At 42.7% G+C, this 15,826-nt stretch overlaps 1 protein-coding gene across 2 annotated transcripts in view; it reads right to left on the reverse strand.

The window, feature by feature from the left end:
* LOC122548964 (SWI/SNF related BAF chromatin remodeling complex subunit C1a) overlaps window positions 1–15,028 on the reverse strand; it is a 223,669-nt gene extending 208,641 nt beyond the window's left edge. For both annotated transcript variants that reach the window (XM_043688000.2, XM_043687999.2), the window contains exon 1: window positions 14,891–15,028. In XM_043688000.2, the coding sequence (XP_043543935.1) occupies window positions 14,891–15,016 (126 nt within the window). In that variant the 5' untranslated portion in view covers window positions 15,017–15,028. The remainder of the gene's footprint in view (window positions 1–14,890) is intronic.
* Window positions 15,029–15,826: the final 798 nt, after the last annotated feature.

Consider the following 15,826-nt stretch of genomic DNA (forward strand, 5'->3'; position numbering starts at 1 on the left):
CATATCACCCTGTAAAATAGGCAGTATCGCAAATTCCAATCACGCTGCTGTATATATGGAAATCAAGGCGTGGAACAATGAGACATCCCCCCAGCATTGGTCTATGGACCCCTTCCTGATGAAAGATAGTAAATTTGTAAGGTACTTCTCTCAAGAATTTAAAACTTTTAGAAATTAATTTAGGTACGGCTAGCAACCCATCAATGATGTGGAAGACCATCAAAGCTTACGCGCGAGGTTTGATCATCTCATACTCAGCGACCCAGAAGAAATTGAAGGGATAACAACAGCGTCTGCTTGAAGCTCGCTTAAAAGCGGCTGAAACAGCATACGCTGACAGACCTTCTATTATCAAATTGCAAAGGATTATGGCCCTTAGGACAGCTCTAAACACCACGCTTACCCAAACGGCTAAGAGGAAAATATTATTTGCAAAATAAAGGTTACATGAATTTGGCAATAAACCTGGTAGATACTTAGCATTTCTTGCAAAGAAAAAGAAGGCCCCTCAAACTATCACGTCTATCAAGGAAAGTACGGGTATTTTGACTCATGATCAGAAAAGGATTAACGCAATCTTTTGAAAATTTTATTCTGATTTATATAAATCGCAGGATTGTGAAGACAGGACTAGGAGGATGTAATCATTTTTTAAAAACTTGACCTTTCCGGACCTAACTCCGCAACAGGTATCGGTCTTGAATGTTCCCCTAACAATCCAAGAAATACTTGACGCAATCAGGCAACTTCAGAGCGGTAAGGCACCTGGTCCACATGGCTTTCAAGCTGAATTCTATAAAGAATTCACAGGAATATTGGCTGGTCCACTTATGGACATGTATAACTATTCATACAGTCAGGGCTGTCTCCCGCCTTCGCTGAAAGAGGCAAATATCTCTCTTATCCTCAAAAAAAAAGGAAAGGACACAGAAGATTGCGCGTCATACAGACCAATATCCTTGCTAAATGTAGATTTTTAAATCCTCTAAAACGTTAGCATTGAGGCTCAAAAGGGTATTGCCACATACCATAAAGGAGGATCAGACAGGGTTTATTAAAGGCCGCAGATCATCCAATAATGTTAGAAGGGTTTTGAATATGATTCAAGCCTGCCATCAGGGAAAGATACCAGGAGTAGTCGTCTCATTAGATGCGGAAAAGGCATTCGATAGGGTTGAATGGTCATATTTGTTTTACACATTGGAAAGGTGTTTACCAAATGGGTCTCAACACTGTATAGTGATCTTAAAGCAGTTGTGATTACCAATGGATTAGGCTCGGATAGCTTTAGTGTGGATAGGCGCTGCCGTCAGGGATGTCCTCTCTCGCCATTGCTATTTATGCTAATAATTGAGCCACAAGCAGAAGCTAAATGGGCTGATCCTAATATGATGGCCCCGAGGATTGGTACAGGTAAACATAAAATTGCCCTTTATGTAGATGTTCTCCTATTCCTCAGTAATCCTCTGATGTCCATGCCTTGCTTAATCCACGTTATTAATACATTCAGTGCATTTTCAGGCTATAAAATTAATTTCTCAAAATCGGAGGCTATGCCAATGGGTGGCCTTGCTAGGATACCCCACTTCGTGGACGGATCCCACTTTCCATTTCGATGGTCCCTGGAGGGTTTCTTATATTTAGGCATTTTTATCAATCCAGTATTTGGTCAGTTATACAAGGCTAACGTTGAGCATTTACTTGAGAGGATAAAGCAGGACCTCCAACAATGGGGAGACCTTCCAATTTCCTGGCTGGGTAGAATAGCACTAATTAAAATGAATGTCCTACCCAGTCTCCTATACCCTATGAGAATGCTTCCGGTGATGCTGCCGAGGCTGGCACTACGTAAATTATATGGCTGGTTGGGTTCCTTTATCTGGAATCATGGACGGCCCCTTATTAAGCTGAAGAAGCTACAGCTTCCACAGGCAAGGGGAGGATTGGATTTCCTAGATTTCACGAAATATCAGTTAAGTTCCATTGCTGATTGATTGTGGGTCAGACAAGACCCAATCTGGCTGGACATCGAGGCTTCTCAAGTAAAATGCCCATTTATTAACCTTTTATTTTCAGACAAGAGGAAAATCATTACAGATCACTGCAAAAACCCTATAATACTAAACACAATTAAAGCTTGGAATATAATGCAGCAAAATGAGGGCAACTCACATAAAACATCCCCTTATGCTCCGATAGTGGGAGCATGGGGATTTCAACCGGGGTTTACAGATGCCACTTTCAAACTCTGGAGATCCAGGGGTATCTCTTGTTTAGGGGATCTATTTAAAGAAGGGGTCCTGATGTCTTTTGAACAGCTGCATCAGAAATTCGGATTACCGAATGGAGACCTCTTTTGATATTTCCAAATTCGAGATTACATACAGAAGACGACTACGTTACTAGATAGTCTTTATAAATCAGATAGAGAATGTAGATTACTACGGCCAATGGGGATATCTTCCGTCAGTACTATTTATCATTTACTACATGAAGAAGTATCGGAAGATATGGACAATCTGCTTAAAACATGGGATCAAGATTTGGGACTGGAAATCTCTATAGAAACATGGAATGATATTTGGGAAAACGCCAGAAGAATCACCATCTGCAACAAACTCAGGCCATTCAGTTGAAGATACTTCATAGGGCCCATATTGCACCGGATCAATTGGCAGAATTGCTCCTGCAGGAGCACCTCCAATGTGTCCCAAATGTAAAATAGAGGTGGGCACTCTTGTACATTGCCTATGGACCTGTCATAAGATCCGTAGATATTGGACTAAAGTAGCAAGTGTTCTGATAGAAATCTTAGGAACGGAAATTAGAGTGGACCCTGTATCTCTCCTTTTGGGTTTTTCGAACTTCCCCTCCCTGGATATGCATGGGAAGAGATTATTTTCTATTCTCTCTTTCTGTGCAAGGAAAAATATTTTGGTAAACTGGGTGGCTGAGGGCCCCCCCTGGACTTTCAAACTGGCACAGATTAATTATGGAATGTATTCCCCTTGACTTCCTTCCATATAGGTTCACCGAAAGACCGAATTATTCCATAAAATATGGCAGCCTTTCTTGAATTCTATAAATACAGATATTTCGGCCATCCTAACAAGGGCTTTTATTTAATTGAGATGGCGAACCTGGCTGGTCCGGGGTCCCTTGGGAGAGGAATCCCGCACGAATACGGGTTTTGTTACATTTGATGTTAATACATTCTGAGCAGGTATCTCACTACCCAATTTCTGGGTTATCTGTTGGTTTTTCTTTCTTTCTCTTCTTTGAGTAATCTAAGAGACTTAATTATACACTCTGGTTAGTTGTTGGTGAGATCAGTAGTTAGTGGAGTTTTGTTTTTTTTCCCTCTCGGTATTTTTCTTTGGTTATTATTTATTTAAGATTTAATTGTATACCAATGTTTATACTTGGGATTTTTTTTTAATTTTGTAAACTTGTAAAAATTTTCAATAAAAATATCTATTTTTAAAAAAAAGTGCAGGGTAAAAAGAGTAACCGCGAAGTTACGAAAGTTACATGCCCGCAGTTTCATGACAATATTTTTACTTGTTCACCTATGCAACATGGGCTTCAGTAACATTTACCAAGTATCCAAAACTGCCCCAAAGAAAATGGTGTTTTTTTAACAAGTGCAATGTGTTTACTCCATATACCATTAGGGAAAAATCTATACAATTCTGAGCCAACAATAGTCAAACACCAATACAGTTCCAAGGAAGGATGGTGTGGAGCTTTGTCGGGGACATACTGAATTGAATTAGCTTTATTATGTTGCCTCCCAGGTGCAAGGGTACATGATGTCTCTGATCGTGTTTTCCAGGTCCTTAAGGGGGGAGGGGGAGCAGCCCGAAGTCGTGGTCCACATTGGCACCAACGACATAGGTAGGAAGACGGATGAGGATGTTAGGCAGGCTTTCAGGGAGCTAGGTTGGAAGCTCAAAGTTAGAACGAACAGAGTTGTTGTCTCTGGTTTGTTACCCGTGCCACGTGATAGAGAGTCGAGGAATAGGGAGAGAGAACAGTTAAATGTGTGGCTACAGGGATGGTGCAGGAGGGAGGGATTCCGGTATTTGGATAACTGGGGTTCTTTCTGGGGAAGGTGGGACCTCTATAAACAGGATGGTCTGCACCTGAACCTGAAGGGCACCAGTCAAGGATAGTAGTGGGAAGTTGCGCGTGGAGGCTGAAGAGATTGGGGAGACACTGAATGAATACTTTTCGTCAGTATTCACTCAGGAACAGGACATTGTTGTCGATGTGAATACGGAGTCACAATTAAGTAGAATGGATGGCTTTGAGGTATGTAGAGAAGAGGTGTTGGAAATTCTGGAAAGGGTGAAAATAGATAAGTCCCCTGGGCCTGATGGCATTTATCCTCGGATTCTCTGGGAAGCAAGGGAGGTGATTGCAGAGCCACTGGCCTTGATTTTTATGTCCTCGTTGTCTCCAGGAGTAGTGCCAGAAGATTGGAGGCTAGCAAATGTGGTTCCCTTGTTCAAGAAGGGGAGTAAGGATAACCCTAGTAACTATAGGCCGGTGAGTCTCACTTCTGTTGTGGGCAAAGTCTTAGAGAGAATTGTAAGGGATAGGATTTATGAACATCTGGATAGGAATAATGTGATCAAGGATAGTCAGCATGGTTTTGTGAAGGGCAGGTCGTGCCTCACAAACCTTATTGAATTCTTTGAGAAGGTGACTAAGGAGGTAGACGAGGGGAAAGCGGTAGATGTGGTGTATATGGATTTTAGTAAGGCGTTTGATAAGGTTCCCCATGGTAGACTACTGCAAAAAATACAGAGGTGTGGCATTGAGGGGGAGTTGGAGGGTTGGATTAGGAGTTGGCTGGCTGGAAGAAGACAGAGGGTAGTAGTTGATGGCAAAGGTTCATCTTGGAGTGCCGTCACTAGCGGTGTTCCGCAAGGATCTGTTTTGAGACCATTGCTGTTTGTCATTTTTATAAATGATCTGGAGGAGGGGTTAGAAGGTTGGGTGAGCAAGTTTGCGGATGATACGAAAGTCGGAGGAGTTGTAGACAGTGAGGAAGGATGTGGCAGGTTACAGCGGGATATAGATAAGCTGCAGAACTGGGCAGAAAGGTGGCAAATGGAGTTCAATGTAGTTAAGTGTGAGGTGATTCACTTTGGTAAGAGTAACAAAAAGATGGGATATTGGGCTAACGGTCAGATACTTGGTAGTGTGGATGAGCAGAGGGATCTTGGTGTCCATGTACACAGATCTTTGAAAGTTGCCACCCAGGTAAATAGTGCAGTGAAGAAGGCATATGGCGTACTGGCTTTTCTTGGTAGAGGAATTGAGTTCCGGAGTCCTGAGGTCATGTTGCAGTTGAATAAGACTCTGGTGTGGCCGCATCTGGAGTAGTGTGTGCAGTTTTGGTTGCCATACGATAGGAAGGATGTGGAGGCACTGGAACGGGTGCAGAGGAGATTTACCAGGATGTTGCCTGGTATGGTAGGAAGATCGTATGAGGAAAGGCTGAGGCACTTGGGGCTGTTTTCATTGGAGAAAAGAAGGTTTAGGGGTGACTTGATAGAGGTGTACAAGATGATTAGGGTTTTAGATAGGGTCGACAGTGAGAATCTTTTTCCACGTATGGTGTCAGCTATTACAAGGGGGCATAGCTTTAAATTAAGGGGGGGGTAGGTATAGGACAGATGTTAGGGGTAGGTTCTTTACTCAGCGAGTCGTGAGTTCATGGAATGCCCTGCCAGTAGCAGTGGTGGACTCTCCCTCATTATGGGCATTTAAGCAGGCATTGGATTGGCATATGGAGGATAGTGGGCTAGTGTAGGTTAGGTGGTCTTGGATCGGCGCAACATCGAGGGCCGAAGGGCCTGTACTGCGCTGTATTCTTCTATGTTCTATGTTCTACTCAAATGAAAACTTTATAAGTCGCCTGTTACAGCACCATCTTAGGTACAAAGGCACAGAGGTACAGCTTCTTCAGTTGAGGCAGAGATCCTGCTGCTTCCATATCTTTGAAGTAGTATACAAGCATGTAGAACTGACGTCTTGTAATATTTTCATGTTTTAAGTTTAGGTGGGTTAAGTGGCAAGTTACATTTGAACCATACAAGCGCCAACAAGAGAGGACCTTAGCAGCATCCCTTTGACATTCATACACATTTGGTAGTCGTTGAATATTGCAGAAAAAGGATATTTTGTCTCAACCTTTCTTGTTACAATCACTTGCACTATTCGTAAGAATATCAGTTCACAGTTCAAATGAACAATTACACTGCACAAGAGTGCAAGTTGGTCTACAAGTTGATGCCTTGGTCAAGCCGTTGCCCTGGAAAATACACTGAATTGATGATGATTGACTGTTAGCTGCCAAGCTTCATTTAAAATTTTGAAGCGGGCAATTTGACTCTAAAGAGAGAGCACTGCCCCAAGAAAATAAACAAAATAAAGCGATATAATTTGATGAGTTGAAACAAGCTCAATATATGTACGTGTTATTATTACCTGCAAAGAACAATGCCCTGTGCATCCACAGGAACACTGGAATAAGAGTATATCATTCAATAAATTCACAGTTGATCTCACTTTTCAAATGTCTTTTACTCAAAAACCCTACATGCCATTGATAGATTTTGGATTGCCAATCTCTGCCTTGAAACTGAAAAATTGAAAATCTGAGCTTCAGTTGCCTCTCTGGTAACGAATTGCAAAGATTTACTAGCCTCTGGCAAAAAAAAACTTCTCAAACCTAAGTGGCACTCATTCCTTTTAAATCATGGGTATTTTCTGACTTCCCAATAGGGAGGAACATTTTCCTGCATCTATTCTGTCTATACCTTGAAAGTATTTTACTGGGTTCAATGAGACCATTTCTGATTCTTCAAAGCTCAAGAGAATACACAGACCCAGTTTGTCCAATCGCTCCTCATAAGACAGACTCCATCTTAGGAATAAGTCCAAACTTCATTGTACTTGGTCTATGACATTATCATCTTTCCAGAGTTAAGGTGATCAAAGCTGCAAGTAACAGACCAGAAGCAGTCCAACTAAGCTCCAATACAACTGAAGCAAATAACTGAAGGACAGAATTAATCTCCAGTTGGTGAGGCAAGATTTCATCAGGGATAGTCAGGATGGCTTTGTCAGAGGGAAATCATGATACCATCTTTTGAGGCTGAAACCAGATGTGTAGATGTGAATCATGCAGTTGATGGAGTTCATAATGGATTTCAACAAAACCTGTGTCAAGGTCCTACTATGAGACTGAAAGAAGGTCAAAAGCACATGGTATCCAGGGTAACTTGGATCCAAACAAATCAAAAGAACTGCAGATGCTGTGAATCAGAAACGAAAACAGAAATTGCTGGAAAAGCTCAGCAGGTCTGGCAGCACCTCTCGCAAGAAAGCAGAGTTAACATTTCAGTTCGACTGGAACAGAGGAAGGAGCATTGGACCTGGAGTATGAATTCTAATTTCTCTCCGCAGTTACTGACAGAACTGGTGAGCTTTTCCAGCAATTTATTTTGTCTCGTGGATCCAAAATTGGTTTTCCTGTAGAAAACAGAAGATGGAGGTAGAATTGTGGGAGGGAGGGAAGAAAACAGTCTAAGAGAGAGATTAAAAAGCTTGCGGATGACATGAAGTTTAATCAGGAAATTGAGGAAGAAGGTCTTGTGTTACAGGAGGATATAAACATTTTTGGTGAAGTGGGCAGATCAGTGGCAGATGGAATTTAACCCAGGTAAGTGTAAGGTGATGCATTTTGGAAAGAGTAACAAGATAAAGGAGTACTTCATGAATGGCTGAACACCAAAGAAACACAGACACAGAGGGAACTTGGGTGATTGTCCACAAATCCCTGAATATGGAAGAACAAGTTAATAGGATAGTTAATAAAGCCAAGGAAGACACTTGCCTTTATCAGTTATGGCATAAGATTGAGAAAGTGTGTAAGGTATGGGCAGGTATGGAAAGAGTTAAGTTTTGAGTTTTGTGAAACAAGAGGATCAGCTGAGCATGACTCAGATCAGATAAGAACTTGCAGTTAACAATCGGGTTCGAGAGGCAAGGGTAATGGGTTAACAAGGTAGAAAAGCATTCATTGTGTAGAATGAATGGTTTCCTCCGGGTGCTCCGGTTTCCTCCCACAGTCCAAAGATGTGCAGGTCAGGTGAATTGGCCATGCTAAATTGCCCGTAGTGTTAGGTAAAGGGGTAAATGTAGGGGAATGGGTGGGTTGCGCTTCGGCGGGTCGGTGTGGACTTGTTGGGCTGAAGGGCCTGTTTCCACACTGTAAGTAATCTAATCTAAAAAAAATAATTTAACAAGATTCGGTAGTATTCAGTATGTAACATGAGTTTAGATTAGATTTCCTACAGTGTGGAAACAGACCCCTTGGCCCAACCAGTCCACGTCGACCCTCCAAAGATTAACTCACCCAGACCCATTTCCATCTGACCAATGCATCTAACACTATAGGCAATTTAGCATCATGAATCCACCTGACTTGCACATCTTTGGACTGTGGGAAGAAACCGGAGCACCCGGAGGAAATTCACGCAGACATGGGGAGAATGTGCAAACTTCACACAGACAGTCGCCAGAGGCTAAAATCGAACCCGGGTCCATAGCGCTGTGAGGCAGCAGTGCCAACACTGAGCCACCGTGCCGCCCGAAACAGTTAACAAGGTGAAAAGTATTCATTATGTGAAGCCAGTTAGCAAGGTGTGTAACAGTTAACATTCATTGTGTAACACCAGATGGCTTCGTCTTTATTGTTGATGCTCACTGATTGTAACGGTCACCCAATTAATATGTATGTTACCTTATTTGGATGCTCCTCCCTGTAAAACGGCTATGTCATTCATTGAGAAACTGCTCTTCCAGAGAAGACAGTGAACTCATGTCTCTGTGTACATGGGCAATTGTTCTCTTTCCCTCCAGGGCCCGGAATACAAATGAAGGAGGTAAAACTATGCAGTGTCTCTAAGCGTTTTGCTTCGACTGAGAGGGGGGAAAAACGGGAAGACAAGATTAGAAGAGAGATTACACTGGAAGTGGACAGGAGACAGAGTCACAGAGATGAACTGCATGGAAACGTGCCCTTCGGCCCAATTTGCCCAGGTTTCGCAATTTAAACTAGTCCCATTTGCTTGTGTTTGGTCCACATCCATCCCATCCACTTACCTGTCTGAATGTTTCTTCAATGGCAAAATCATCTTCGCTTCCACCACTACCTCTGGCAGACACTCACTACCTTCTGTGGGTTTTTAACGATAATCAAAAAAGGTCACATTGTTACCAATAGACGAGGTTTGTATTTCAGAATTTTTTCCAAATTCTACCACCTGCTATGGTGGGCTTTGAACACAGTCCCCAGAACATTGGTCTGAAGTGCTGCATTACCAGTCCAGTGACATTACCACAACATACAATTGTCACTATAGGATTGATATTTATTGCCTATTCTTAGTTGCCAGAAGGGATGAGAATGGAATTCGAGTCATACATCTGCCACATCTCGTACAAACGAGCTGGAAATTACCTTCTTTATTTTATGACATTGAACGAGTGGATTATGACAACTACCTAGCAGCTACATGACAACTTTCACTGAAAGCTGTTTTTGTATTTGGAGCTCCTAAAGCCAAGTTGTCAAACAGTCAAGATGGGGGTGAATTCCTGCTCTCTGGATTCAGTCTCGTGACCTGCACTACTTAAATAAACCAAAGAATTGCAAATGCTATAAATCTGAAACAAAAGCCAGAAACTGCTGGAGAAACATAACAGGTCTGGCCTCCCTGACAAATCCACCAACTCCCAGTTACCTGGACGAAACATCCTCACACCCAGCTTCCTGCAAAGATTCCATTCCAGTCTCCTAGTTTTTCTGTTTCATCTGTTCTAATACTGGTACCTTTCACAATAGGGCCTGAGAAATAGCCAGCTGTTTCCTCAACTGAGGATTACCTGGCTGGGCCTTTAGCTATGTCCAACCTATTTCCTGCAGAACTGCCCACAGGCTTCGCTTCCCTCTCACAATATCAACTGGGTTCCCTGGTGCTCCTTTTCCCCAGGATCCGCATCCAAAAGGATTAAAAAACTACCATTTCCACCAGCTCTGGTAGAATGCCATCAACAGTGACCCATTGCCTTCCCCTTTCTCATTCGTATTTCACAGTGAGTGCTCCCTCTGGGAAGCACGAGTCCGCTCCACTTGCAATACCTCACATGCAATTACAGAAGGTGCAACACCTGCCAGTTTCCCTCCCGTTCTCCTCACTGTCCAAGGATTCAGATAGAGGTGTATCAGTAATTCACTCACTCAGTCTGGACTACTATATTCACTGCTCACAATATGATCTCCTTGACAGTTGGGAGACAAAACAAAGACTGAGCAACCACTGTATTAAATACCTACATTCTTTGCAGAAAAGTGATCCGGAACCTGTAGTTGCCTGCAACTTCAACAGACTGCTATACTGCCTGGCCAATATTTTTGTCTCAGGCCTACTGCAGTACTCCACCTCGGCACAGCACAAGATGAAAGAACAGCATCTTACTTTCTGCCTGGGGTCCTTACAACTTTCATGACTCAATATCAAGTTCAAAAACTTTAAGGCTTCAACACTGCTTAGATGATTTTCATCCACCCCGCCACCTCAAGCTCTGTCATTACATCGGCTGCTTTGAGCACAGCCCCACTTTCACTGACTTAAGATTCCTATAAAGAGCTCTTCTTTCTCCCAACTTATCATGAGCTATCCTTTTATCTGCCCAACAGTATCAGAACTTTTGGGCTCTGTCTCCACCTCCATCTATCACTGAAAATAGATAAGTCCCCTGGGCCTGATGGCATTTATCCTCGGATTCTCTGGGAAGCAAGGGAGGAGATTTCAGAGCCATTGGCCTTGATTTTTATGTCCTCGTTGTCTCCAGGAATAGTGCCAGTAGACTGGAGGATAGCAAATGCGGCTCCCTTGTTCAAGAAGGGGAGTAAGGATAACCCTAGTAACTATAGGCCGGTGAGTCTCACTTCTGTTGTGGGCAAAGTCTTAGAGAGAATTGTAAGGGATAGGATTTATGAACATCTGGATAGGAATAATGTGATCAAGGATAGTCAGCATGGTTTTGTGAAGGGCAGGTCGTGCCTCACAAACCTTATTGAATTCTTTGAGAAGGTGACTAAGGAGGTAGACGAGGGGAAAGCGGTAGATGTGGTGTATATGGATTTTAGTAAGGCGTTTGATAAGATTCCCATGGTAGACTACTGCAAAAAATACGGAGGTGTGGCATTGAGGGTGAGTTGGAGGTTGGAATTGGCTGGCTGGAAGAAGACAGAGGGTAGTAGTTGATGGCAAAGGTTCATCTTGGAGTGCAGTTACTTGCGGTGTTCCACAAGGATCTGTTTTTGGACCATTGCTGTTTGTCATTTTTATAAATGACCTGGAGGAGGGGTTAGAAGGTTGGGTGAGCAAGTTTGCGGATGATATGAAAGTCGGTGGAATTGTTGACAGTGAGGAAGGATGGGTCAGGTTACAGCAGGATATAGATAAGCTGCAGAGCTGGGCAGAAAGGTGGCAAATGGAGTTCAATGTAGCTAAGTGTGAGGTGATTCACTTTAGTAAGAGTAACAAAAAGATGGGATATTGGGCTAATGGTCGGATACTTGGTAGTGTGGATGAGCAGAGGAATCTTGGTGTCCATGTACACAGATCTCTGAAAGTTGCCACCCAGGTAAATAGTGCAGTGAAGATGGCATATGGCGTACTGGCTTTTATTGGTAGAGGAATTGAGTTCTGGAGTCTTGAGGTCATGTTGCAGTTGTATAAGACTCTGGTGCGGCCACATCTGGAGTATCGTGTGCAGTTTTGGTCGCCAGACTATAGGAAGGATGTGGAGGCACTGGAACGGGTGCAGAGGAGGTTTACCAGGATGTTGCCTGGTATGATAGGAAGATCGTATCAGGAAAGACTGAGGCACTTGGGACTGTTTTCATGGGAGAAAGAAGGTTTAGGGGTGACTTGATCGAGGTGTACAAGATGATTAGGGGTTTAGATAGGGTTGACCGTGAGAATCTTTTTCCACGTATGGAGTCAGCTATTACAAGGGGGCATAGCTTTAAATTAAGGGTGGTAGGTATAGGACAGATGTTAGGGGTAGATTCTTTACTCAGCGAGTCGTGAGTTCATGGAATGCCCTGCCAGTAGCAGTGGTGGACTCTCCCTCATTATGGGCATTTAAACGGGCATTGGATAGGCATATGGAGGATAGTGGGCTCGTGTAGGTTAGGTGGGCTTGGATCGGCACAACATCGAGGGCCAAAGGGCCTGTACTGCGTTGTATTCTTCTATGTTCTATGTTCTAGAAAACAGCATCTCCTCTCCTTTCTACCTCCATTTCCAGCATGCATACTACCTTTCCTAGCTACATCAGTTCTGAAGGAGGGTCACTGAACACAAAACATGAATTCTGCTTTCTCTCCTCAGATGCTATTAGACTTGCTGAATTTCTCCAGTTATTTCTGTTTATGAACCTGAATTATTTGTTCAATTAACGTGCGCATTGCCACACAGCCCTCATTTTCAGATGAGATTCCTTACAGTATGGAAATAGGTCCTCTGGCCCAACAATTCCACACTGACCCTCTGAACAGCAACCCATCCAAAGCCATTCCCCTCCATTTACTCCTGACTAACACTATGGGCAATTTAGTTGACCTGCACATCTTTGGATTGTGGGAGGAAATTGGAGCACCCAGAGGAAACCCATGCAGCAAAGTTAAAAGTATTTGTCACAGATCAGCTGCAGGATGTTCAAATTGCTTCTTTTTAAAAAAATGCACACAGAGTCCAATTTGTGGTTTGCCAAATGCAATTTTCATCAAGGTAAGCATAATACTTAAGTAAGTTTTTCTGAAAAAGCCCAGATTCGTCAATTAAACCGGCATTTCTTTTTCCGTGAAAGTCAGCTTGCAATGCCTTTGTCTAAACGACAGAAGCAGCCACTGCAGTGTTAAGACAGCATACTGGATGTGACAAAGTGCTGGAGAAACTCAGGAGCTCAAGTAGCATTTCAGGTAGAGAAAAACAGCTTGAACAGAGTCCAAGGCAATGCTCCTGTTTAACTGTGTTCCATAAAATTAACTAAACTTGAAACGTTAACTCTTTCTCATGCCACAGATACTCCTGAGCAGTTGAGATTCACCAACACCATTTTGAACTTTTATCATAGTATTTGGCTATTATGTTGAACACAACCAAAAATTACAGTCAAAGCCAACACTCAAATTTAATTTTTATTGTCAAGAGGCACAGCAGAGCTCCTTATTGTTTGCTATGAACTTGTGACATAGCAAAAGATGTGACTTCCATTAACTATTCCACAACTCACCCAAAAATAGGTAGTACAGCAGCATGTGCCATAATCGCTATGACTACAATGTGATCAAACGTGCGTGGTAAAACCAGTAGTCTCTCAGTCAAGTCAAGCAACAATTAACTGTGCTTTATGCTTTATACCAGTTGCTAAATGTGATAGACAAGTGGGTAAGCCTTTATCCAAGTGTAAAGTGCCAAATTTTCAGAATTTTTTATTTTAAAAATTGAACTAATTTATTTTGTCCAGCCAGGTAAACTTCCACCGTCATGTCAATGATAATCTCCACGCATTTCAAAATATTTTGCAAACACTGCAAAAGTGAAACTTTTTAATTTTGGTTAATTACCTTACATTGAATCTTGTAATTATTCCAAACAAAAACACAACTGGATTTGATTTGGTCAGTAATCTCTTTCAGCTAAGATTTCTCCACAAGGGGAAAAAACTTGACCACTCACTGCTTTCACATCTAAATTTGCAAACACTAACAATAATCAAAAAGTAAAACAAAAATCCCCAAAATACTGCATTCAAAGCATTGTCATTTAATCCCAAATACCTGTTGATAATACTTCATATTTCCTATATACGCTTCATTAAACTAAACCAGAACAGGAAACACAAATATCACACAAAGGTATTGATCTATTGCTCCACCTACAGTTCGAAGAAAGCGAGGACTGCAGATGCTGAATAGACGTTTCAGGCACAATCCCTTCAGGAATCCTACTGAAGGGCTAATGCCTGAAACGTTGATTCTCCTGCTCCTCGGATGCTGCCTGACCTGCTGTATTTTTCCAGTACCACACTCTCGAACTCCACCTACAGTTATCCAATCAAGGAGCATGTAACCATCTGTTTCCGCTTTACAAACGGCACTGTTCACTGTCTGATGCTGGTTGAACAGATCGATCAGTTCTTTCTTTCTGTTGCGAACTTCTCTCGGACTGAATACAACAAATAACTTTCAACATCAAGTTAGCAAAAAGTGACTGGAGAAGCCAACTTCCCACAGTTCTCTGAACCAGAGTTCACTCCAACTTTGAGAATCTATCTTTATGTGTGAACTTTTACAAGTGATTAGACAATATAAACACGTAGTAAGACAATAAAATTGAACTCCCTGATGATCTGCAACTTAGGAAAAAAAGGATTTTCCCTCTATGAAGAAAATCTCGCCCTCTCAGAAATTACAAATATGTTTGTAGGAGGTTCATTCCCCCGCCTTGAATGGAGCATCACCGGCCCCAACCTCCTCCTCAACACAAAGCAACCAAAAGCTCTTTGGACCACAGCTTTACGAGATGGTGCCCTCCCGCAGGGAAATTTTAGAAACGATCTTTGAGACATTTAATAAACCAAAAATGGGAGAAATCCTCCTCAGTGTCTCTCTAACGCCTCACACTGCACAATAATTGACCCTTCAAAAGCAGAAGGCCTCAGCCGCCATTTGCAGCTGAGACACCAGGTGAAGACGGTTCAGTCTCTCCGGCTCGCGTCCTCGAACACTCACTTTCTTGTAGTTTTTGCCCAGCCACAACCTCAGGCCGTCGAACTGCGCGACGGTTTCCGAAGCCTCCAGAAATCTGATGTTCGGGCCTCCGTCTTTCTTACGAGACGCTCCAACTGCCGCCGCCATCGCTCAGCTCTCGCGCTCTCACACAAACAGAACAACAAACCAACAAAACCAAACTTTATTGTTCCAGGCACGCGCATGCGTAATTTTGTCCTCGGGCCAGAATGCAGTTGGTGCAGTGTTAAAAGCCAGGTTCACAGAATAACAATGAAAAAGGGACTTGTGAGGTAATTCGTCCCCTCGTCGGCCTTTTGAGCAAGCCTTGCCATTTAAGATCATGCCAAGTGAGATCATGGCTGTTCTTGTACCTCAATTTCACTTTCCTGAAACAAAAACAGAAATTGCTGGAGAAACTTATCCTTGATAAATACATGAAGAGCAAAAGAGTCACTGGGGAGAGAATAAGGTCTCTGAAAGATCAACCAGGTCATTTATGTGTGGAGCCACAAGAGATGGGCGAGACTCCAAACGAATATTTTTCATCAGTGTTTATCGTCAAGAAAGATATGGATGCGAGAAACTTGGGGGAATAAATAGTGAGGTCTTGAAAAGAGTCCACATTACAGAAGAGGAGTTGCTAGAAGTTTTTAAACACATTAAGGTAGATAAATCCCTGGGAACTGATCAAGTGTATCCCAGGACGAGTGATGTGTCTGAAGATTGGAGGGTGGCCACTGTTGAAGAAAAGCTGCAGGGAAATGCCTGGGAAGTACAGATTAGTGAGCCTAACATCAGTGGTGGGTACGTTGTTCGAGGGAATTCTGAGAGACAGGATCGACAGGCATTTGGAGAGACAAGGACTCATTTGGGATAGTCGGCATAGCTTTGTTTGTGGGAAATTGTATCTCACAAATTTGATTCAGTTTTTGAAGA

The sequence above is a fragment of the Chiloscyllium plagiosum genome, unplaced genomic scaffold (genome assembly GCF_037043375.1).
Source record: "Chiloscyllium plagiosum isolate Xiang-an unplaced genomic scaffold, Cpla_swu_hap1 HiC_scaffold_4, whole genome shotgun sequence".
Lineage (NCBI taxonomy): Eukaryota > Metazoa > Chordata > Chondrichthyes > Orectolobiformes > Hemiscylliidae > Chiloscyllium > Chiloscyllium plagiosum.